Below are 26,293 nucleotides of genomic sequence, written 5' to 3' on the forward strand. Positions count from 1 at the left end.
GGGAAAAAAACGGATCCTGCAAATGTGCTCGCAGGATGCGTTTTTTACCCATAGACTTGTATTAGTGAGGGATCGCGATGGATTGCCACACGTCGCGTCAGTCGTGCAACGGATGCGTCGTGTTTTGGCGGACTGTTGGCACGTCCCTCGCGTCTGCCATTTTCTACCGCGCATGCGCGGCCAAAACTCCGCCCCCTCCTCCCCGGACTTCAGAATGGGTAGCTGATGCGTTGAAAAACTGCATCCACTGCCCACGACGTGCACAAATTTCACAACGTGCGTCAGTACGTAGGCCCGACGCATAGCGATGGACCCGTACCGACGCAAGTGTGAAACAGGCCTTAATGAGCGTTTAATTTAATAAAGAAACAGAAAAAAACGGCGTGGGCTCCCGCGCAATTTTCTGCGCCAGAGGGGGAAAGCCGACGGCCAATATTTGTAGCCTGCTATGAATATCAGCCCGCAGCTGTCTGCGTAGCCTTTACTGGCTATTAAAATAGGGGGACCCCCAAAAAAAATAACGTGGGGTCCCCCTATATTTTATAGCCAGTAAGGCTACGCAGACAGCTGCGGGCTGATATTCATAGCCTAGAGAGGGGCCATGGATATTGGTCCCCCCCGGCTACAAATACCAGTCCGCAGCCGCCCCAGAAATGGCGCGTCTGTAAGATGTACATGTAAGATGCGCCAATTCCGGCACTGAGGCTGGTTTCACACTTGCGTTTTTGGACGCTGCGTTTTAGCGCTAAGAAACGCATGCGTTTTTTTTCCCTATACTTAACATTAAAAACGCATGCGTTTTGACGCGTTATCGGCAACGCATGCGTTTTTGAACGCGCGCGTTCATTTGCAGAAATGCAACCTGTAGTAATTTTTTGTGGCTTTTTTTGCCGCAAAAAAAACGCATGCGTTTATTTGCGGCAAAAAAATGCATTGCTGTTTATGTAAACGCATGCGTTAAAAACGCATGCGTTTTTATAGAAAAAAACAGAAAAACCACCCACCACCATCAGGGTGATAAAGGGATCCAAACCCTAACCCTAACCGTTTAATGAACATTTTCTGACAGTCATAGTGCCACGTATTTTAGTGCCACGTATATAAGTGCCACGTATATAAGTGCCACGTATATAAGTGCCACGTATATAAGTGCCACGTGCCACGTATATAAGTGCCACGTATATAAGTGCCACGTATGTAAGTGCCACGTATGTAAGTGCCACGTATGTAAGTGCCACGTATTTAAGTGCCACGTATTTAAGTGCCACGTATTTAAGTGCCACGTATTTAAGTGCCACGTATTTAAGTGCCACGTATTTAAGTGCCACGTATTTAAGTGCCACGTATTTAAGTGCCACATGACACGGATTTCAGTGCCACGGATTTCAGTGCCACGGATTTCAGTGCCACGGATTTCAGTGCCACGGATTTCAGTGCCACGGATTTCAGTGCCACGGATGTAAGTGCCACGGATGTAAGTGCCAGGGATGTAAGTGCCAGGGATGTAAGTGCCAGGGATGTAAGTGCCACGGATGTAAGTGCCACGGATGTAAGTGCCACGTGCCACATATTTCAGTGCCACGGATTTAAGTGCCACGTATGGAAGTGTCACGTGCCACGTATGTAAGTGCCACGTATGCAAGTGCCACGTGCCACGTATTTCAGTGCCACGTATTTCTGTCACGTTTGGGGCCTAACCCTAACCCTACCCCTAGCTATTTCTATTTATAGTGGGTTTTCTTGTGGATTTTGATGATTGGCAGCTGTCACACTTCTCAGCAAGCGTTTTAAAAACGCAAAAGCATGAAAAAACGCATGTAAACGCGGCAAAACGACGCGTTTTTTTCCTACATGCAAAAACGAATGCGTCTAAAAAACGCAGCGTTTTACCGTGTTTACATGCGTTTTTTCACACATGCGTTTTTTTTTTAAAACACATGCAGATAAAAACGCAAGTGTGAAACCAGCCTTAGCCCCTCTCTTCCCACTCCTGTGTAGCGGTGGGATATGGGGTAATAAGGGGTTAATGTCACCTTGCTATTGTAAGGTGACATTAAGCCGCGTTAATAACAGAGAGGCGTCAATAAGACGCCTATCCATTATTAATCCAATACTAAAAAAGGGTTAATAAAACACGCACACATTAGGAAAAAGTATTTTAATATTCTTCATTTAACCATACTTACCATAATTCAGTGCCTGCAAAAAACGTAACATAATAAACCGCATACTACCTGTCCGCCGTAGTCCAATTAATAACGAGTGTCCCACGACGATCCACCCTATAGAACAGTGACATCGGGTGACGTCACTGCTCTATAGGACCCTCAGTGACACACTGACAGGAGACAATGGCTCCTGCACTGCATCACTGAGGTTACTATAGTTCACTGGTCTCACTTTATGGCAAAAAGCTGCGTGGGAACTTTCTCATACAGCATGCCATAAAGTGAGACTAGGGACTATTTTCTCACAGGGGCGTAGGAATACATTGTGGGGAATACATTGTGGAAGGATACCTTCCTCCCCTCATTGTGTTCCTGGAGCCCCTGGAGAGTGGTTGCATCAGCAGAGGCTCCTGCTCTCCACGGGAGATCGTCGTGGGACACTCGTTTTAATTGGATTTCTGCGGATCAGGGAGTATAGTGTTTGTTTATTATTTTAATATTTTTTACAGATGACAATGGCTTCGGGGATCAAAGTGACAAGTGATGGTGAGTATGTACTCTGTTATATGTACTGTATGTCTGTATGTATGTACTGTATGTATGTACTGTATGCGCATGTCGGCGCATGCTGCATGTCGTCGCATGGCGCATGTCGTCGCATGGCGCATGTCGTCGCATGGCGCATGGTGCATGTCCTGTATGTCCTGTATACACTCACCGGCCACTTTATTAGGTACACCTGTCCAACTTCTTGTTAACACTTAATTTCTAATCAGCCAATCACATGGCGGCAACTCAGTGCATTTAGGCATGTAGACATGGTCAAGACAATCTCCTGCAGTTCAAACCGAGCATCAGTATGGGGAAGAAAGGTGATTTGAGTGCCTTTGAACGTGGCATGGTTGTTGGTGCCAGAAGGGCTGGTCTGAGTATTTCAGAAACTGCTGATCTACTGGGATTTTCACGCACAACCATCTCTAGGGTTTACAGAGAATGGTCCGAAAAAGAAAAAAAATCCAGTGAGCGGCAGTTCTGTGGGCGGAAATGCCTTGTTGATGCCAGAGGTCAGAGGAGAATGGGCAGACTGGTTCGAGCTGATAGAAAGGCAACAGTGACTCAACTCGCCACCCGTTACAACCAAGGTAGGCCTAAGAGCATCTCTGAACGCACAGTGCGTCGAACTTTGAGGCAGATGGGCTACAGCAGCAGAAGACCACACCGGGTACCACTCCTTTCAGCTAAGAACAGGAAACTGAGGCTACAATTTGTACAAGCTCATCGAAATTGGACAGTAGAAGATTGGAAAAACGTTGCTTGGTCTGATGAGTCTCGATTTCTGCTGCGACATTCGGATGGTAGGGTCAGAATTTGGCGTAAACAACATGAAAGCATGGATCCATCCTGCCTTGTATGGAGCATCTTTGGGATGTGCAGCCGACAAATCTGCGGCAACTGTGTAATGCCATCATGTCAATATGGACCAAAATCTCTGAGGAATGCTTCCAGCACCTTGTTGAATCTATGCCACGAAGAATTGAGGCAGTTCTGAAGGCAAAAGGGGGTCCAACCCGTTACTAGCATGGTGTACCTAATAAAGTGGCCGGTGAGTGTATGTGTGTTTTTTTTGTTTTTTTTTTACATTCAACACATTAGCCGGATGATGGGACTACTACTGTCCCATCATTGGCTAATGTGTCACTGACTGTTACTGTAGCAGGCAGAGCCCGATGGGACTTGTAGTCCCATCGGACAATGCCTGCACACAGAGAGACACACACACCAAAGACCACCCCACCCCCCGCAGCAGACCCAGCACATACCGGCACCGGCAGCAGAGCCCCGGCCCCCACCCCCACATACCGGCGCTGGCACGCAGGGCACCGGCGCCGGCCCCCACCCCCACATGCCGGCGCAGAGCCCCAGCGCCGTACCCACATTCCGGCGCTGGCACGCAGAGCACCGGCACCGGCACGAACATACAGACCCCAGCGCCCGCACCTTCATCATCCCTGCCTAGCCCCGCCCGCCCCCAGCACAGCCCCGCAGGCAGCCACCAGCCCCGCCCACAGCCCAGTCACTCTTGATGAGTGACTGCTCTGACTGTGCGGCTGGGACACACCTGCTGCTGACGTCATGTCAATTTCCAGAGTCTGGAAATTGACGTGACATCGGCGGAAATAAGCGGCGGCTGCAGCCTGGGGGTCACGTGACCCGGACTCAGCAGCCGCTACAGCGCCGCTCACAGGCGAAAACGGCAACAAAAGGTATTTGCACAATTCATCAGGGGCCCCGGGGGGATACATTGGGGGGTTAATTGAAAGTAGTGGACAACCCCTTTAAATTTGGATGAGGAACAGCCAAACTGCTACAAAGGGAAGGTTATGGAAGACATACATTTTATATCACGGGTCACAGACCTTGGAAAGTCTGAGGACAGCAACAAGGTCTCTCGCAGAAAAAGATTTCAGAGCAGAATGGGGCTTCAACATGTGCTGTTTAAGTCCTTTTATTTAGAAGCACTAAGGCCAGGTTCACACTGTGTTAACAGCAGCCCGTTCAACACATGCGTTAAACGGGCTGCGTTAACGCAAGTGCCGACATGCTAGCGCAGATAGAGCTAGCAGATGCTCTATCTGCTTTAGCGGTGACGGACCCGGAAACGCTGCAGCCCGCGTCCCAGGGTCCGTCACTCAATGACGGCACATCGCTAGCGCACGCCCATTGTGAGTATAATCTAACTTGTTTTCCTTATCTTTCAGGTTACATCGGGGGCTTATCTACAGCATTACAGAATGCTATAGATAAGCCCCTAATGGTGGTGGCCGCAGCTTATATGCGAAAAATGAGGTGACATATTCCCTTTAATTCCATTAAAAAATGGACAATATCCAGTAGTCATCAGCTCAGACCTTTCTGCAACCAGTGAGATCCAGCTATACCCACGTACTGTTTGGAAAAGTCAGGACAGAAGTGGTTTTAGTTCAAGAATTACAGAGATTATGATGGGGACTCGATGGTAGAAACATATTTTTGTGCCTGGTGGTAGAGAGATCAAGATACTATATGTAAATACTTCGACACAGAAGAATTTCAAGGGAATTAAACGTGATTTATGCAGCAAAAAGTACATGGTTCTGGCCAATGATACGGTTGGAGAGACCTTTCTCAGGGCCTACTACATTTTATATATACATACTTAAATTATTAGGAAAACAAATATGTACAGGAAAATAAAAAAGTAGTGACATGAATAATGTGTTACATAATCAAGAGTAAATAATGTGCTGCACAGGTATAAGAATAAGAACCAAAATGTAATAAACCAAACAAGGAAATGGCCACTAAAATGAAATTAATCAATATGATAACCCCCCAAAAAAAGGGGGAGTAAAAAGAAAAGGAGACAAGGTGAAGGAAATGGAAGCTGAAGAAATGTTTTTGTTTATACTTGATTACATTATTCATCTTGTTGTATTTTTATTGTTTTCTGTACATATTTGTCCTAATTTCACTTGACTCAACTATGCACACAAACATAAGAACTAGGGTGCAGAAATTTTTGTGCTGTAAATAAGTCAGTCTGTCAAATGGATAGAGACCGGTGCAATAAGAAGTGTCTGCAGGCAACAGTGAAGCATCCTTACAAGTTAATTAATGCAATCATTAATAACTATTTTCAGTGTAACGAAGAACAAGAGTCCTGGAAGTGATGAGATGGCCCGCACAGAGCGCTGAACTCAACATCAGTGAGTTCTGTGGTTAATTCTCCAAAATGTTTGGAACAACCTCATTACGGAGTTCCTTAAAAAAGTGTGTACAAGTTTGAAGGCCATTTTGAAGGGTGGACACACCACAAATATTGGAATGATTAAGAATTCTCTTTTGTTCATTCATTTTTCTGTAAACTGATTAAAAAAAACTTAACATTTCTAGTTTTAAAATCATTCTTGCTTTACAGTAGTTTCCTTACCTGCCTAAAACGTTTGCACAGTACTGTATTTTTGACAGCATGTGATTAAGTTTGAGATATTTCGATAAAAAAAAAAATAATAAAAAAAAAAGACTTTAAAGACATCGATGGAATTATATCGCTCTTATGTGGACATTTCTGAGAATGGAGCTTACAAAAATAAATTTGTTTATTGTCAGAACAACCCTGGATTTTCAGTCTCAGGAATTTCTGCAACAAATTAAAGCAGGGGTGGGGAACCTCAGGCCCCAGGGCCATTTAGGGCCCTCGATGACCTTTTATCAGGCCCCCGGGCAGATTCTCAGGGACCACATTCTTGGGCAGGGAGCTGTATTTTGATTGCCACCAGCTCACTAATTTCTCCTTGCTCTGTTAGCACACACGCAGTGTTCACTACGGATCACTGAAGGGCATGCAATGAAAGATTATGTCCTGACACCAGTGCCAGAGTCAGGATGTACTTTGTGGGCAGAGTTTGTACGGCCCCCGAAGGACGGTATAAATATCCACATGGCCCTTGGCAGGAAAAAAGATTCCCCACCCCTGCTCTAAAGGAAATGTCTAGTCACACTCTTCAGAACAACATTACACCAGAAATAGAGAAACCAATGCACAATAAGGGGGACAGTTGCCGAGGTAACCATTTGATGCCCAGCGAGTGTAGTGCATGGGGTCTGTGCTAATTAATAGAATCCATGCATAATACTCGCTAGGGGCTGGACTGTTGCCTTGGCAACTGTACGGCTCAGTATGCACGCGTGTCTCCTCACAACCAATGTCAGATCAGGGTATGGTGTATGTCTATTCAAGCCATTTACAGGAAACCCATCATCAGATCTGTGCTACACAAGCCACGGGCAGCATGAATCTGACTGCTACCAGGAGACTGAGACAAGCACCCTTATGTATAGGAGCGTGAGGAGAGAGCGCAATCAGACCTCTCATATATGGCCAGCTTTAGGAATAGGTAATTACAGAGTGATCGTGATCTGATCAAAAAGTAATACAAAACTCCCTGTGCAAGCTGCTCCATAACGGAGCTCATGTTTCACTATTATTATTTATTATGCTTTGCTTATATATCTCATTCTGCAGTGCCTTATATACAGTGGGGGAAATAAGTATTTTAAGGGTAGGTTAATTTTAACATTGAGAGATAGAATATCAAAAATAAAACCCAGAAAATCACACTGTATAAATTATATACATTTATTTGCATTTTACAGTGAGAAATAAATATTTGATCCCCTACCAACGTTGCATAAAGGCTATGTACACACGTTGCAGATTTGACTGTGGAATTTTATGTGCAGATTCTTCATTTCTTGGCAGAAAACGCAGGTCAGAATCTGCATAAAAAGAATTGACATGGTCCTTTTTTTAATCCGCTGCGTTTTCCGTGCAGATTTTTCTGCACCATTAGCACAGCATTTTTTTTTTTTGCCATTGATTTACATTGTACTGTAAATCACTTGCAGATCTGCAGCGTTTGTGTGGAAAAAAACGCTGCGGATCCGCAGGAAATCTGCAACGTGTGCACACAGCCTAAGAGTTCTGTCTTTTACAGACCGGTTAGACGATCCTAATCAACTCGTTACCTGCATTAAAGACAGCTGTCTTACATAGTCACCTTTATAAAAGACTCCTGTCCACAGTCTAAACTAATCAGTCAGACTCTAATGTCTACAACATGGGCAAGACCAAAGAGCTGTATAAGGATGTCAGGGACAAGATCACAGACCTGCACAACGCTGGAATGGGCTACAAAACCATAAGTAAGATGCTGGGTGAGAAGGAGACAACTGTTGGTGCAATAGTAAGAAAATGGAAGAAATACAAAATGACTGTTAAACGACATTGATCTGGGGCACAATGCAAAATCTCACCTCGTGGGGTATCCTTGATCATGAGGAAGGTGAAAGATCAGCCTAAAACTACACGGGGGGGAACTTGTTAATGATCTCAAGGAAGCTGGGACCACAGTCACCAAGAAAACCATTGCTAATACATTACACCGTAAAGGTTTAAAATCCTGCAGTGCCCGCAAGGTCGCCCTGCTCAAGAAGGCACATGTGTAGGCAAGTCTGAAGTTTGCCAATGAACACCTGGATGATTCTGTGAGTGATTGGGAGAAGATGCCACGGTCAGATGAGACATAAATTGAGGTCTTTGGCATTAACTCAACTCGCCATGTTTGGCGACTGTTCAGGTCTTTGTCAGTGGGCAAACTTACTAAATCAGCAAGGGATCAAATACTTATTTCCCCCACTGTACATCATCGCTGTCCCCAATGGGGCTCACAATCTACATTCCCCATCAGTATGTCTTTGGATTACAGCCTATAGTAAGGGTACCGTCACACAGTGGCACTTTTATCGCTACGACGGCACGATTCGTGACGTTCTAGCGATATAGTTACGACCTCGCAGTGTCTGACACGCAGCAGCGATCAGGGACCCTGCTCAGAATCGTACGTCGTAGCAGATCGTTTGAAACTTTCTTTCGTCGCTGGATCTCCCGCTGTCATCGCTGGATCGTTGTGTGTGACAGCGATCCAGCAATGCGTTCGCTTGTAACCAGGGTAAACATCGGGTTACTAAGCACAGGGACGCGCTTAGTAACCCGATGTTTACCGTGGTTACCAGCGTAAAAGTAAAAAAAAAAAAAAAAAAACGTACATACTCACCATCTGATGTTTGTCAGGTCCCTTGCCGTCTGCTTCCCGCTCTGACTGACTGCCGGCCGGAAAGTGAGAGCAGATCACAGCGGTGACGTCACCGCTGCACTCTGCTCTCACTGTACGGCGGCACTCAGTCAGAGCGGGAAGCAGACGGCAAGGGACCTGACGGACATCAGATGGTGAGTATGTACGGTTTTTTTTTTTTTTTACTTTTACGCTGGTAACCACGGTAAACATCGGGTTACTAAGCGCGGCCCTGCGCTTAGTAACCCGATGTTTACCCTGGTTACCAGCAAACCTCAGCATCGTTGGTCGCTGGAGAGCTATCTGTGTGACAGCTCTCCAGCGACCACACAACGACTTTCCAACGATCACGGCCAGGTCGTGTCGCAGGTCGTGATCGTTGGTAAATCGTATAGTGAGACGGTACCCTAAGAGTAGCTGTAACCAATCCATTCCGCTGTCCAGAGATAGTGCTGCTGTACCTAAAGGGACTGGACAGTTCTTGGATCGGTCCAATTTTCCACCACACACACACATATAAGTATCACATATACTGAAGTTTATATACCTTTTTCTTTTAAAAGGAGACTTTGGCATATCAGTGACAGGAATCATCTGCTCCCCTGGGCGCACCCACATTATAGGGCCATCATCACTATCTTTGCGGCTCTTTAGCTCAAGGCTTGAGTGAGTCCCCCAAGGCAAAGTGAGCTGTCAGTCAAATGAAAGGTGGACACAGTCAGTTTGTACACATTTGCTGATAAACATGAAATCAATCATTAGCAAACAGATATCTGTAGAATGGACACATTTATCCAATTTAGAGTGCATATTATGTAAAACAAAGGTAATATATAACCCCTAACCTACGGTCTCCCCCTCCAATGCTGTGGGGGCAGGGTCCTCCCGGCCTGTATAATAGTATATCACAGTTAGTTTACTGTATTTTACATATTTATTGTATGTATGGAGAAAGTAACCATAACATAATGATAATGGGTAGATAATGACATGACTGAGGATGTGAGTTATAGCAGAATATTGATGAAAGTTACAAAGAACCGGTCAGTAAGTTCATCCATGCATCTATCATTAGATCTGAACTATGTGATGGCTCCCTGGTGCCCACATCTAATTGGGACAATGTTATAATGGCTGACATAGAACGTATATTCACTGAGAGTTTTACCACCGGCTATACAATTATATGCCGAAAGTCTAGGCACCGAAAATCACTTAAAAGTGACTAGCCACTAAATACATTACCCATCTACATTATAGGTGATAAATCTATGACCGCTTGGGTCGCTGGAGGCACCGACATCGGAGTTGTGCCTGTGTAAGTCTGGCTGGGTATCCTGTGAGATGTGACAGTACGGACTATGGCAGAAATGGGGGTCCCTCTGTACGACCGGTATGATAAAATTAACATTTATCCCACACATTAAACCCAGTAAACAAAATACTTCATCCGGCAAAAACAAACCCTCATTTGGAGATGTCGATGAAAACATACTTATGGCTTTCATAACAGAAAAATAAGGGGGAAAAAAAGCCATTTCAGTAATAAACTAAGCCTCATCCTTAATAGGAGAAAGAAGATCCATAAGGCTACTTTCACACTAGTCCATCGGTACGGGCCGTCGCAAACCGTCGGCCCGACGGACAGTGTGTTAATGTAGCACAACGGTGGGCAGCGGATGCAGTCTTACGACGCATCCGCTGCCCAGTGTGATGAGCGGGGAGGGGGCGGAGTTCCAGCCGCGCATGCGCGGTCGGATAAAGCGGAGCCGACGGACAAAAAAGTTACATGTAACTTTTTTTGTGCCGACGGTCCGCCAAAACACGACACATCCGTCGCACGACGGATGCGACGTGTGGCACGCCGTCGCAATGCGTCGTTATGTATAAGTCTATGGAGAAGAAACGCATCCTGCGGGCATCTTTGCAGGATGCGTTATTTCTACATAACGCATTGTGACGTGCGTCGAACGACGCAAGTGTAAAAGTAGCCTAAGAAGTATGAAATGTTGCAGCTCCGCTCTATTCAGACCAATGGGGTAAGAGGGCATATCAGACCAAAAACCCAATATCAGGGATGGCAGTGACTGGGGGGGGAAGCAGCCAGGTGTCAACTCCTGAAAACAAAATGTACACCGCTCTCTTACCTTCAGGAAAGGAGACTCTTCTAACATGTCCAGGAATTCCGGGAAGTAATCCCCTACTTCCTCATCAACCGCTCCCACCAGGCTGATCTGCCTCATCGCCCCTGCTCTGTAAGTACCGTGAGAGTACGTCCTCTTTACCTAGAGCAAAAAAAGCGCATGTGAGACAGGGCCGGCCATAGCCCAGAAGTGGCACACCAATGTCACAGTGCTACAGAGCATCAGCGACAGCCAGAGACGTAGCACCTGACTGATACAGCCGCTGTCTTACAACAGAACCACGTGCTGCCGTACTGTGACCCCTGCTGCAGAGCTATAGTGACAGCCTAGCCAAGCCTATTCTTTGCAGGGTACTACCAGTGCTGTGCAGCAGGAGTCTGATACATTCATTGTAGGGGGGTTCTGCAGCCGCTGACTGACCACTAAGAGACCTGTCAGTCAGCAGCAGGATTATATCCCACTTTCTGGCTGCCACTGATTTCAGTGACCCTATAATTAGACATGAAATCATGATACAGGAAAGATGTATATCTTTGTACCGTGTTAGCCAGTAGATCCGTGTTATCTACATGAAATCATGCCCAGTCTTATTCTGTCTGTCACTACTGCATGCTGCTGTCAGAGGCAGTGTGAAGAGTCAGCTTCTCTAACTTCTTAGGCTATGTGCACACGTTAGAAAAGAGGTGCAGAATTTTCTGCACAAATTCCGCATCTCCTGGCAGAATCCGCAGCTGCGGTTTCTATGCAGATTTTGTGCGGAATTGATGCAGATTTTCTGCGGTTTTTGCCACTGCGGAATTTTAACATGGAGGGGTGCCGAAACGCTGCAGATCCGCACAAAAGAAGTGACATGCACTTCTTTGAAATCCGCAGTAATTCCGCACATCTTTTTTTTGCCATTGACTAACATTATACTGTACATCACAGTGCGGATCTGCAGCGTTTCTGCGCAGAAAAATCCGCTGCGGATCCGCATCGTGTGCGCATAGCCTGCCTTACTATATGATTCAGTGCTCCAGATCCCCTGCGTATAGCTGTAGAAGGTAACGCATGGGATGCCTGCAGCATGGCAGCTTACCACATACTGGTAACAGTGTGCAGTTACTGCCCTCTACTGGTGGCTGCAGATAGTATAATGTACTCACATAACATATGTGCTTTTGGCTACACACACTAGTATGGCTTGTGGGTCCGCAAAAAGCCGTGCCACTATTGTAATGTATCATACACACACTTCTCGGCATGTGACATGGCTGTGACTGCAAGCAAGGGCTTTATCTCCGCTCACTCCGAACAACATTCAGCATAAACCACATCCCAAATACACCACACACTGCCACCCATCATCAAATGGAGCAACAAATTCCCACAATAGGCACTAATGTCCAACACTCAAAAGGACCAAACTTTTAAAAAGGTTTCAGGGCTTTAATATAAACAGTACAACACTTTAAAACAAAAAACAAAAAGATAAAATAAGGCAAAATATAAATATATAAAACAGTTATAAAATAAATAGAAGACAATAGAAAATTCCTTAAGGTTTCAATCTACACTGGTGTGAAAAAGTGTTTGCCCCCTTCTGATTTTCTATTCTTTTGCATGTTTGTCACACATAAATGTTTCAGATCACCAAACAAATGTAAATATTAGGCACAGATAACAAGAGGAAACACAACATGTAGTTTTTAAATGAAGGTCTTTATTATTAAGGGAAAGAGAAATCCAAACCTACAGGACCCTGTGTGAAAAAGTGATTGCCCTCTAAACCTAATATCTGGTTGGGCCACCCTTAGCAGCAACAACTGCAATCAAGCGTCTGCGATAGCAGGCACTGAGTCTTTTCCAACGCTCTGGAGGAATCTTGGCCCACTCATCTCTGCAGAATTGTCTAGTCACACTGGAGAGTTTCCGAGCAAGAAACACCTTTTTAAGGCTACGTTCACATTTGCGGTCAGCGCCGCAGCGTCGGGCGCCGCAGCGGCGCCGCATGCGTCATGCGCCCCTATATTTAACATGGGGGCGCATGGACATGCGTTGTGCTGCGTTTTGCGCCGCATGCGTTGGACGCAAGAAACGCATCAAGTTGCATTTTTTTTGCGTCCAACTTTCGGCCAAAAACGACGCATGCGGCGCAAAACGCAGCGTTTTAGCGTGCGTTTTGCCGCGTTTTTGTTTGCGTTGTGCGCTGCGGCGCCGACGCTGCGGCGCACAACGCAAATGTGAACGTAGCCTAAGGTCATTCTACAGCATCTCAATCGGATTAAAGGTCAGGACTTTGACTAGGCGCCTCCAATGTCTTCATTTTGTTTTTCTTAAGACATTCACAAATGGACTTGCTCGTGTGTTTTGGATCATTGTCCTGCTGTATAAACCTAAAGTCATGGGCATCATCAAGATGTTTTCTTGCAAAACTGAGATGAGCCTTTATGTCCTTATTTCTCAGCAGTGGTTTTCATCTTGGATCTCTGCCATGCAGGCCATTTTTGCCCAGTCTCTTTCTTATGGTGGAGTCATGAACACTGACCTTAACTGAGGCAAGAGAGGCCGGCAGATGTTTCATGTAGTTGTGGGGTCTTTTGTGACCTCTTGCATTGCTGCGCTCTTGAGTAATTTTGGTCAGCCGGTCACTCTTGGGAAGGTTCACCACTGTTCCATGTTTTCGCCATTTGCGAATAATGGCTCTCACTGTGGTTCGCTGGAGTCCCAAAGCTTTAGAAATGGCTTTATAACCATTTCGAGACTGATAGATCGCAATTACTTTGTTTCTCATTTGCTCCAGAATTTCTTTGGATCGCGGCATGATGTTTAGCTTTTCAGGAACTTTTAGTCTATCTCACTTTGTCAGGCAGGTGCTATTTAAGTGATTTCTTGACTGAAAACAGGTGTGGCAGCTATCAGACCTACATGTGGCTAGGGAATTTGAACTCCTCTTCCCAAAGATGTGATAAGCCACAGATAATTTATGTTTTAAGGGGTGCCATCACTTTTTCACACAGGGACCTGTAGGTTGTGGATTTATTTTTCCCTTAATAATAAAGACTTTCATTAAAAAACTGCATTTGTACATCCTTGTGTAATCTTTGTCTAATATTTAAATCTGTTTGGTGATCTGAAACATTCATGTGTGAAAAAGAATAGGAAATCAGGAAGGGGCACTTTTTCACACAACTGTATAGATGCTCTTCAGTTTCCCTGAGAGTAGAATAGTGATAACACGCACTCAGACCTGTCTGACCATCCGCAGGTGAACCCTTTTCAATAGCACCAATCTATGGCTCAGGTTTCCACGACCGCCTGTCATTTTACTAGAGAAATTTTAGGTCAATAACTGGCAGTGAGCTGATATGGTGCAAATATACGGAGCATGAAATAGTTCATTTTCTTGTATCCCCACCTGTTTGTTATAGGGGAGACAGGGTTGTCCAATTTGCATAAGGTATGTCCATCTGCTCATCTTTTGTGAGTCTTGACACCTAGGACTGGTTGGTACAAACTTAATTCTTGCTATTCCAAGACACCCGCAGCTATAGCTCCTGCTATATAAGCTTTTATGGTTCTGTGTGTACAAAATATGTTTGCCAGACTTCTATCCTAATGTTACATTTTCCCACACACCCTGAAAACCATGCAAATGAATTAGGAGAATAAATGTGGTTTTTACAATTTTATCAGTCGTCATGGATTTGGAACAGATCTAGGGAAAGCTTTCCAAAATAAGATCACACAAGTCACCATAAAAACTGTGAGCATTAAGACTACGTTCCCACTATTGAAAATACACAGCGTCAAACACTCAATGTGGGAACATAAAGGGAATCTGTCAGCAGGATCAACCATCCTAAGTTATCTATATCGGCATGCAGGCACAGGGAGCTGCATTAAATTACACCTTGATATTTGCAATCCGATATTTTATTCCGGAGAAATTCACATTTTTCTTATATGTAAATGAGCTGTTCCAGGCTAAGGATCAGATACTGATCTGCATGAGAATCTGCCTCCAGAGCTTATTTTAAAGCACCACTCAAGCATTATTTTTTCTTTTTCAGCACTGGAGAGGCAGTTTAAATGTAAGCCCACTGCCCCAGTTCTAATACTCCCCTTCACCTTTTACCAATGCAGCTCCATGCCCGTAACTTTTGACTCATTTTTCATATTTCTAGTGCAGTAATGCAGTTCAATTTTCATGTTTCATGTTTGCAAGTCTTAGCGCCGCAGTGTGCTGCCTTATCTATCTGACTGTAACTTCTGACTGGCTGAAAGTCAGAAGTTACATCACAAGAATTCAATACAAATTTATGAGAGCCAGAACGAGGCCAGAAAGAGGCTTTCATAGAGATGTACTGAAAAGTGATCTCTGGCGAGCTCCATGGAAAACTGGAGCTGCCAACGGGTGACATTTTGCCGGAGACCAACGTGAGACACTGGAAAAGGATGAAGGCAGCGGCAGGTAAGTATGAGACAGGGGCAGGTGAATTACATTTAAAGCACCACTCCAGCATTGCAATAAAAAGACACTGGAGTGGTGCTTTAAATAGAAGGGGAGCTATGATGTGTAACAGGTGCTCTCACTGCAGAGCTGTGTGTGGTTATATCAGACACATCTGCAGGCTCCTCTCAGCTTCCATCTCACAGGCAGACAGGGTTGCAATACAGCAGAGCTGTGAGAGCTGCAGCACATCTGTTTGTAGGGAGATGAGTTACTTGTCTCACACTGGTAACGACCCCTTTTAATAGAAAATCTCTGGTGGCAGATTCTCATGAAGACCTGTGTCTGGCCCATAGTTTTTAACAGCTCATTTACAAATAAGAAAAAACTAATTTCTCTGGAACAAGACGAGAAATATCAAAGATATAATTTTATTTAACTTCCTATGACCTACATGCTCATATAGAGGTCTTACAAGCAGTAATCAAAGTGACAAAGTTCCTTTAACGTAAGTAGACATGCTCAGAGAATATTCTAGTTGTCTACTGCAGAGTGTGAATGGTATTGCAGAACACTGAAGTATGGCCATGTGAAGTACAGTGTAACTGGTGACCATGGGGCAAGGAGGAACGGGGAGCTATATCTTTCACACCTTGCTCTTGTGTCAGATGCCATCAGCTTATGAATGGTGAGGGCACAAGTTGCACCAGTTACACAGATCAATCACGTACAACGCTGCCAACACAACTGGACAAATCCCTTAAAAGCTAAACATTTCAGGGCTTTAAACACTAAAAGCCTTGACATGACACAGATTCTGCTAATTCTCGGGTCAAGGTTTACATTCAGAATTTTTGAGAATGATCCAGACTGGTGAATCAGAGACCTATATATAGAAACAAGCTGGAAAATATAGCTGCCTGCGTGTGCATTAATCTCTAAAAAATGAAAAGTCGCTTGCTATAAGCATAGACCTGGACAAACATTACCCAGGCTGACAGATCTAATGTGTATGTGACAGATAAAACATAGTACGCTGCACTTTCCAGTAAAATAACCAAAATCAATGGGATCCTTCTTACGCCTTTTGCCCCCATTATGTAACAAATCCATCCTCAATTCCTAAAACGGAACAGAAACCCAGAATGACATAACATAGGTGCTCCTACAGACATGACGCCGACCGTAGTTACAGGAGAAATCTGCCCTACAGTAAGCTACTATATACCTGGGCAATGCCAACTATGCCAGGAAGGGATGACGGAAGTCAGGTTTAGGGCCATTCAGCTCTACCGTGGATGGCACAGATTACAGCACAAGTAAAATAAAGTGTGAGTGACATTTTCGCTACTCGTTCATTACAAAAGTGTGTGATTTCCCTGTGTGTACACCATTAATTTATTAAATCTGTAAGATGTCTTTAAGATGCAATACGCAAAGACAAGTCAGCCAAACCGGCTAATGTTATCAGCATCGGCCAACTTTCATAAGTATGTGGGTGCCCGTACTCTCCCATCAGAAAGTGTCATTCTGAAATTCCACATGCCCAATCCTTCCCCCTATGTTCCCACAGGAGATAATCAGATCATTTCCCACTCCCCACTGAGAAGACGTGCAGCCGGTGGGACAATGCGCTAGTGAAAGTGAATGGCCACCTTTAGGACAGAAGACACCTAAGGATAGAGGGTGATGGCGACTATTCTTACAGATGTCCACTGAAGCCAATGGTGATACATACTGCAATCTTACATAAAGCAAGTTACCATCCGGCCGGCCTCCTCTGCAATCAGAAGTACAGGAGGACCCATGACATACGGTTTTCGGCTGCCTGAGAGCTCACACAAACACTGGTGCAGCAAGAGAGCCAAGCCATTACCACACAAGTATTTAGTCAGCGCTATATTCACCAAAGCATAATCCGACAACCTCCTTACCTGAGCATGGAAGTTAGAAATGGTTGTTGTCTCTATGTCTTTCTTCCCCAAGATCTCCATTTTGACTGGTGAACTGGGAAAGTTATAGGAAAAGTAATCTAGCAGGTCAGGTAAATAAGTAGCTGCCCCGTGTATAATCCCCATGACGTAATAAGCGGCACAGTTTTCATTTTCGCTAAACGCCAGGCCAACAAATTCCTCAGCAAACCTTTCCATCTCCACAGGAGACAGGTGAGAGAGCTCACTGCTGTACGCGTGTACTAGGGGCGCTCCGCCATTGGGCTGGTGTTCTATGTGGATGAGGTGCTTGAATTCCAGAGAGTCCAATCGCTTGAGCTTGTGCTGAACACGAGGCTCCTTCAGAGACACAAATGGAGAGTCATTCTCCGCCACCCCCTTTTTTTCCTCGACCTTCACCACCAAGTCCTTAAAAGCCTCGCGAATTCCTACTTTGGCTTCCTGGCTGTCACACTTTCCCATGTCAGACACCAGTCCTGAGCAGATGGTCTGAATGGATTTACTGTACATTTTGGGCAGCTTGCGTTTCTCACCCTCTTTGTGTTTCTTTTTCTTTTTCTTCTTCACTTTCTTTATTTGCAGCTCTTCAGTGCTCGGTTTTGCCTTCTCGTTTGATCCTGCCGATAAAACAAAAGGGGGCATTTTAAAAAGGTTGTTCTGGAAATCGCATATTCGGTAAAAGTAAAAGCCGGTTGCATCAATAAGAGATTGCATGGCATGCCTGCCCACTTTATAACGTTCGCAAAGGTCTAGACTGGCTTCTGACCGGCATATTTCATGTCTGTAATAGTTATGGCTCCTTCCCTCACCCAACAAAGACAGAACTAATGCATTAACATGGCAAAACAGCCCAGTGATTGGCTGCAGCGGTCAAGCACTCTATTCAGACTTTGCATTGCACTACAAATAATCATCTTAGCAATTTTTAAGAGTATTGCTAGCCATGGAGGAGTACATAACTTGTAGTAACTGCTCACAATGTATACCGTATGTACTATTAACTGACGACCTCATTGTTTATGCAGGGAAACATAACTATCTTATAACAATGTTTACAAGCATGAATAGAGTTAAAGGGATAATCCCCTCTCAATGTGTAGTACGTATAAAAATAATATTAGCAAATACCTCCAATTAGAAATGTTGGATAGTTCTTCTGATTTGCTATGTTGCTTACCCCATGTGCAGAGCACTGCAGTAGCTTAGGTATCCATGGTTACAATCACGAATAACTGTCACTATATGCGTGGTCGTAACCATGGATACCTAAGGCTACGTTCACATTTGCGTTGTGCGCCGCAGCGTCGGCGCCGCAACGCACAACGCAAACAAAAACGCAGCAAAACGCATGCACAACGCTGCGTTTTGTGCCGCATGCGTCCTTTTTTTCATTGATTTTGGACGCAGCAAAAATGCAACTTGCTGCGTCCTCTGCGCCCGGACGCGGGCGCCGCAGGGACGCATGCGGCGCAAAACGCAAGTGCGACGCATGTCCATGCGCCCCCATGTTAAATATAGGGGCGCATGACGCATGCGGCGACGCTGCGGCGCCCGACGCTGCGGCGCCGACCGCAAATGTGAACGTAGCCTAAGCTACTGAAATGCTCTGCACAAGAGTTAAGCAACATAGCTTATCAGAAGAACTATCCTACATTTCTAATTGGAGGCATTTGCAAATATTATTTGCTAGTATTACTATTATTACCCTTATTACAGATTTGGATAGGATATTGGAGATGGAAATACCCCTTTAAGCCCCCCCCCCCCCCCCAACACATTGGATAGCTAGCCTAAGTGAAATGAAGCAGACCTCAATGTGCAGCACTCCTTAGCACAACTGCTCCTTCTCTGCTGCCAGGTGTTGAGCTTACAGCTTTTCACTGACCAAAATGCTCATGTACCGCTCCATGGTCCCACGCTGATGATCTGCAGGCAGTCAGGCTCACCTATGAGACTCATTTTAAAGCGCAAAAATAGATTTACAGACGTCAATCACATACGTAGAGGCTGCACTCATGGTGTGAAGTCACGTCACCACAAACCATGGACAACAGCTGAGGTGGAGGAGCAGGGTAAGCAAGGACTATGGTGCTAGTTTTTTGAAAGAGCAAAACTTTGAAACTAAATTAAAACATAAAAATACAAAAGTTTTATGGCATTTGCAAACAAGCCTGATGAAGAGGCTTCTGTGCTCAGAAAGCTTTGAAAAAATATATTTCCTAGTTATTCAAAACAGGCATCCCTGTTATATCTGATATACTCAAGTAGACTGCAAGGCTATGTGCACACGTTGCAGATTTCCTGCAGATTCGCAGCGTTTTTTTTCCATGCAGAAATACTGCAGATCTGCATGTGATTTACAGTACAATGTAAATCAATGGGAAGATAAAAATGCAGTGAAAATGGTGCGGAAAATTCCACATGGAAAACGCAGTGGAATTAAAGAAGGACCATGTCACTTTGTGCAGCGTTTCTGCACCCATTCCATTATAAGAAAATGTAGGGGCAAAAACGCATGAAATCCGCACAAAATCTGCAGGAAAAACGCACAAAATCAAGATTAAAAATGCACAGATTCTGACCTGTGTTTTCTGCCAAGAGATGCAGAATCCGCACAGAAAATTCCACAGGCAAATCCGCAAAGTGTGCACATACCCTAAGGGGGCAGGACCCTCTCCCTCGCGGTCATTTCTATTTGTATCCTGGATGTCGCACCTCCTGGTGTCCAGCGCTATGGGATCCATGCTGCTCTACCAGTCAATAATAATATTTGGCATGACATTTTACTGCCTTAGGCCTTATTCAGACATCAGGATTGTTCACATACACACAAAATGGTACCAGTGTCAGTGTTTGGTCAGCGCATCAGCACTGTTTTTACGTATAGATAAATGACAAAGCCTCTCCTATCTACTGCAATGTTAGACATGGACTGCACACTGATGCCATCCGTGACTTGTACTGGCACATTTCATACATGCTGCTGGAAAATAAATGGCCATGTCATGATCTGTGAAGGAAGGAGCAAAACAAAGGACATGTGAACAGCCCCACGGATTACAATGGGTACATGTTCTAGCTGTGAAAAATGCACATAAAACATGTAAATGCAGCATAGATATCTGAACAAGGCCCAACACAGTAGCACCCAATATTTGACTGCACAACCTCTTCACCTTCCTGAGCTTACAGCAGTATGTCTGCTGACAGGGTCCTCCCAGCGATGGAGACCACCACTCATTTGTAGGTGCAGCCGCCAGGAGGCCCGCTCACTGCTTCTGGGTCATTGCTCCTGGCATGGCCATTTTACTAAGCACCTCTGCTCCACGATTCCTGCTGTTCCTACACACTGACCGATCCCTTCTGACAATGGCAGAGAAGGGGCACATGCTTTCACAATATTATACATTCATTCATACATTTCTAGGAGGAATAACTAAACTAGTTACTAAAGCAGACGCTTTAGGAGGGCTGATGGGTCCTCATTGAATCTAGTTTATAATCACTGTAAACAATTCCGTTCTACAAATTATTCTCTAACATACCGTACTTCGTGTTTTATTCATTTTAAGATATTAAGATATCAATATGAGGTGGGCAAATGGTCTTGTTTCTATGCCGCAGTAGCAAGGATGTACATACTTAGGCCTGCCCTCAGTCAAGATGTGGATACAAATGTATAAAGAAAAAAAAAAACATTGTATTTATGTGGAATGAAAAATGAGGAAATGATGGCTCTCTGAAGATAGGGAGGAAGAAAAAAATGCTTATGGTGTGAAAGAGTTAAAATAATATATTTAGAGTTAGACGCTGTGAGAAGGGTGTACGTTTTTGGATCCCCAAATGCTCAGCTTGTCTCCATTTTATATAAAAGTCACCTTGATTACTGTGGAGAGGACATACAGAGTTGGCGTATTACCGATGAATGTTAATAAACCCGCACACATGGTGTAGTCACGTCCAAACGCAGAGAACTGCACTGTGAATTCACTGAGGGATAAATATGAACATGTAGAGGAAATTCAGCAGCAGAACAGGTTGGGTTAGAGCAGAAGGTTAGCGCACAAGCGAAGATTATGCTTTTATTCATAAAAAAGAGAAGCCTATGACGATGTCATTGTAAGGCACCCAAAGTCCTCTGTTACAGGGCACCGTTCTGGTTCCCGGTGACAGTCACTCTCCGCTCTTACCAAGGTAAAGGGAGGATCTAACATGATGAGAAAGGAGATGATCCTGGCACACAGGGTGCAGTACAGAGTCGGGGAGGTGCACCATTCCTAGCACACCGTCTGCAGTCTGTGCCTGGTGCGAGTAGGCGGACGCCATGTGTGCACACACTTCTATGGAAACACAAGCCACATAAACATGTATATTCTATGTGTAAGGAAACTCTACAGATATTGGAAAAGAACGCATTATCACTAAATGACCTCATGTTTCCATAAAGCTGTGTGGTAAAGTGAGTCAGTCTACACTAGCCTATGCTTACAATAGAGACCGGTCTGGTATATTCCCTGCCAAAAAGTTGATAGCCAAAGCTATTTTTTTTCTTCAAAACATTCTCCAATTTAATAAAAGTTTTAAAGATAATAGTTAATCATGATTTTATAGGCCAAACTATTGGTATGTATGCATGTAAAAACACATTCACGCTGAGAAAATACTTACCTTGCTGATAGAAGTCTGTATTGCAGTGTTAGAAAAATCCATGGTGGAAATTCTATGGTAATAAGTCCCTAGTGCTTTCGGAGTAGGACGTTGCACTTGCAGCTCTCCTGCCTAGTCCCTGCCCACCGGCCTTCCTTCTGTGTCAAGATGACAAAGCACTTGTTTCATAGATCTAACGCCCCTGACCCATCTGTCAGAAACAGGAAGCATAGGGGAATAGGGAGAAAGGCAGGAGAGCTGGAAGTGCAATGTCCCAGCCCAAAAGCACTTGAGCCTTATTAGCATACAATATCAAGGATGGTTTTCTTTCAAACGGAAAAAGCGGATTACTACAAACAAGGTATGGATTTAATGGGCAGCACAATGACTAAAGGTACCTTCACACTAAACGACTTTGCAGTGATAACGACAGCGATCCGTGACGTTGCAGCGTCCTGGATAGCGAAATCGTTGTGTTTGACACGCAGCAGCGATCTGGATCCTGCTGTGATATCGCTGGTCGTTGCTGAAAGTTCAGAACTTTATTTGGTCGTCAGATCGGCGTGTATCGTCGTGTTTGACAGCAAAAGCAACGATGCCAGCAATGTTTTACAATGGTAACCAGGGTAAATATCGGGTTACTAAGCGCAGGGCCGCGCTTAGTAACCCAATATTTACCCTGGTTACCATTGTAAAAGTAAAAAAAAAAAAAAACACTACATACTCACCTTCTGATGTCTGTCACGTCCCCCGGCGTCCGCGCTGCTGCTCAGAGCTTCCTGCACTGAATGTGTCAGTGCCGGCCGTAAAGCAAAGCACAGCGGTGACGTCACCGCTGTGCCCTGCTACTGCCGGCGCTTACACAGTGCAGGGAAGCTGAGGGCGAGGGATGCGACAGACACGGCAATGTAACTATGTAGTGTTTGGGTTTTTTTACATTTACACTGGTAACCAGGGTAAACATCGGGTTACTAAGCGCGGCCCTGCGCTTAGTAACCCGATGTTTACCCTGGTTACCCGGGGACTTCGGCATCGTTGGTCGCTGGAGAGCTGTCTGTGTGACAGCTCTCCAGCGACCACACAGCGACGCTGCAGCGATCGGCATCGTTGTCGATATCGCTGCAGCGTCGCTTAATGTGACGGTACCTTAATTCACACTGCAGGCTTGAAGCGGTGGGGACTTGGGTTCAAATCTTACTGATCTACCAAAATAGAAAAATTGTTCAGATCAGTTAACGCTGTAATAACATTAAAAAAAATAAAGAGGGAGGCACATCTAAAGAAGAATATAATGTTTGCAGGTAATGCAGAACAAGCATTAGAAGAGCTAAAGCCAGTAATGAAGTGAGGCTTGCAAGGGAAAGGGACACCAATAGCAGTAAAAAAAGGATTTGGGGGGATATATCAAAAGCAAAAGAAAAGTCAACAATGCTATAGGATTTTAACAGGATGAAAAGGATGAAGTGGTCAAAAATGATATTGAGAAGGCTGAACTTTTAAATATTTTGCATCGATGTTCTCTAAGGCCCCTTTCACACATCAGTTTTTTGCCATCAGTCACAATCTGACGAATGTTGAAAGAAACGGATCTGTCGCAGATTGTGAAAAACTGATGAGACGGATCCGTTTTTTTTGCCAGATCCGACTAGCTGATCCGGGTAATTGGATCATAAAGAGAAAAAAAAAAAAAAAAAAAAAAAAAAAAAAAAAAAAAAATCGGAGAATGCTCAGTTAAAAATAAAAGAATCTGTCGCCAGATTCGGCGCCATAGGCTTCCATTCTAGCAAACGACGGAGGGCGACAGATCAGTCGCTGTCCGTTTTCTCGACGGACACAAAAACCATTTCTATCTCCGTTGTCTCCGGCCACCGAACAAACAATTTTCGATGGATCCGGCAAATGACGGATGAAACGTGAGGCCATCCATCGCTAATACAAGTCTATTAGGAAAAAAAAAACGGATCCAGCGGCATCAGTCTCCGGATCTGTTTTTTTCAAAATTTGACGGATTGTGACTGATGGCAAAAAACTTATGTGTGAAAGGGGCCTAAGAAAGCAATTGTAACAACAACTGATCTTCAGGGTTTCATTGATGGAATATAAGAATGCACACCATAAATCTCCTGGTCCAGATTAATTACATCCTAGGGTACTGAAAAAGTTCCCAGGGGAAACTGCTGAACCACTAGCCCGAATCTTTGAAAAATCCTGGAGGAGAAGTCCCATAAGATTGGAGAAGAACAAATGTTGACACCATCTTTATAAGGGAAGAATATAGAGCCAGGAAATTACAGGCCAGTGAGCCTTATTTCTACACAGGAAAGGTCTTTGAACAAATTTCTATACCACATGTATGTAAGTACTTGGCCAAGAATTCAGTAATTAACCAGAGCCAGCATGGGTTTATAGCAAACAAATCATGCCAGACTAATCTAATATCCTTCTATGATGGAATCACTGACAGGGTGGATTAGGGAAATGCGGAAGATATAGTTTCTCTCTACTTCAGCAAAGCATTTGATAAAGTATCTCACACCATCCTCATTGAAAAAATGACCAAGTATGGGATTGACAAGGATACAGTTAGGTGGATTAATAACTGGCTCAGTGATCGTACTCAATGAGTGGTAATAAAGGGTTGCACATCCAATTGGAAGAGTGTTTCAAGGCCTTGTCCTGGATCCAGTATTGTTCAGCATTTTTATAAACGATTTAAGGAAACTGAAGGTAAGCTAATCAAATTGGCAGATGAAGCAAAGCTAAGAGGGATAGCCAACATTAGAAAAGACAGAAAGGATTCAGAAGGATCTAGATAAGCTTGAACTATGGGAAGCGACTAATAGAATGTTTAGAATTTAACAGGGGTAAATGCAAGATTCTACATCTGGGCAAGAAAAAAAACATTAGACCCACAGAATGGGAGGAATAAAACTAAGCAACAGCATGTGAGAAAAAGACCTGGTTATACAAATAGATGACTGACTGTACATGAGTCAACAATGTGATGCAGCAGCAAAAAAGGCAAACAGTTCTATGATGTATTAAGAGACGCATAGAGTCTAGATAATGTAAAGTAATTATCCCCCTCTACTCCTCTTTGATCAGGCTCTTGCATCAATACCTGGCACTGCAACCGGCACTCGGGACTGGAGCTTCAGATGCATAGAAATACATGCAGCTGCATGCTCCGGTCCCGAGTGCCGGCGGCAGTGCCGGGTATTGATACGAGTTTCTCGCATGGCACACGCAAGTGTGACCACGGCCTTAAAAAGACATTGAAAAACTGGAGCAAGTTCAGAGAAGAGCTACCAGGATGGCAAGCAAACTGAAAAGTATGTCCTACGAGGAACAGTTAAAGGATCTGGGAATGTTTAGCTTGCAAAAAAAAAGAAGAATAAGAGGAGACTTAATAGCTGTCTACAAATATCTGAAGGGCTGTCACAGTGTAGAGGACTCATCTTTATTCTCATTTTCACATGGAAACACGAGAAGCGATGGAATGAAACTGAAAGGGAGAAGATATAGATTAGATGTGTGATCAATGAGTGGAACAGGCTGCCACGAGACGTAGTGAGTTCTGCTTCAATGGAAGTCTTCAGAGGCTGGACAGACATCTGTCTGAGGGTTTAGTGTATCCTGAGCTATATTGAGCAGGCGGTTGGACACGACGACCGTGGAGGTCCCTTCTCACTAACATTCTATGATCTTATCTAGCCAAAATGGTACCAATAAAAATGGTGGTTCAGGGGGAAAAAACAAGCCCTCACAGAGCCATAACCCAGTCTCGGAATATGGCGGCAAAAGAGGATTTTTTTTGTTTTGCTTACAAATGTTTTAAAGAAAATGTCACCACATACATGTATATCTGAACCAAGAGTCCATGCTGTTATATAAAAAGTAAAAGTTATCCACTACCCTAACCCATTTCCATTTTTTTTCATTAGTTTTGCTATCATGTAAAAGTAAATGCATCCACACACTTATTACAGTAATACACTGTGTTCCAAATTATGCAAATAATATTTCCTCATATTTTCTCTAAATTACCTATCTGAATTGCAGTCATTGTTGTTTTCCAGTCATCTACTATTCTAGTATAATTGCAATGTTTTGGAACAAACTGCCTATGAAAACAGTATCTTTTTAAAAAAAAAATAAACACTCAAAATGCATGTTCCAAATTATTATGCACAGCAGAATTTAACCTTTTTTTGTTTATTTTGAACCAAAAAATGGTCAATTGTGAAGTTATAAGAATTATCAGCATATTACAAAA

General features: G+C 44.2%; 1 protein-coding gene across 1 annotated transcript in view; it reads right to left on the bottom strand.

Moving 5' to 3' along the window:
• The window catches only part of RSBN1L (round spermatid basic protein 1 like), a 115,250-nt gene that overhangs the window by 25,727 nt on the left and 63,230 nt on the right, over window positions 1-26,293 (bottom strand). The window contains exons 3-5 of the mRNA XM_077264701.1: window positions 17,353-17,987; window positions 10,990-11,127; window positions 9,390-9,532 (exon numbers count right to left, since the gene is read on the bottom strand). Of these exons, the coding sequence (XP_077120816.1) occupies window positions 9,390-9,532; window positions 10,990-11,127; window positions 17,353-17,987 (916 nt within the window). The remainder of the gene's footprint in view (window positions 1-9,389; window positions 9,533-10,989; window positions 11,128-17,352; window positions 17,988-26,293) is intronic.

Source organism: Ranitomeya variabilis, chromosome 5 (assembly GCF_051348905.1).
Source record: "Ranitomeya variabilis isolate aRanVar5 chromosome 5, aRanVar5.hap1, whole genome shotgun sequence".
Lineage (NCBI taxonomy): Eukaryota > Metazoa > Chordata > Amphibia > Anura > Dendrobatidae > Ranitomeya > Ranitomeya variabilis.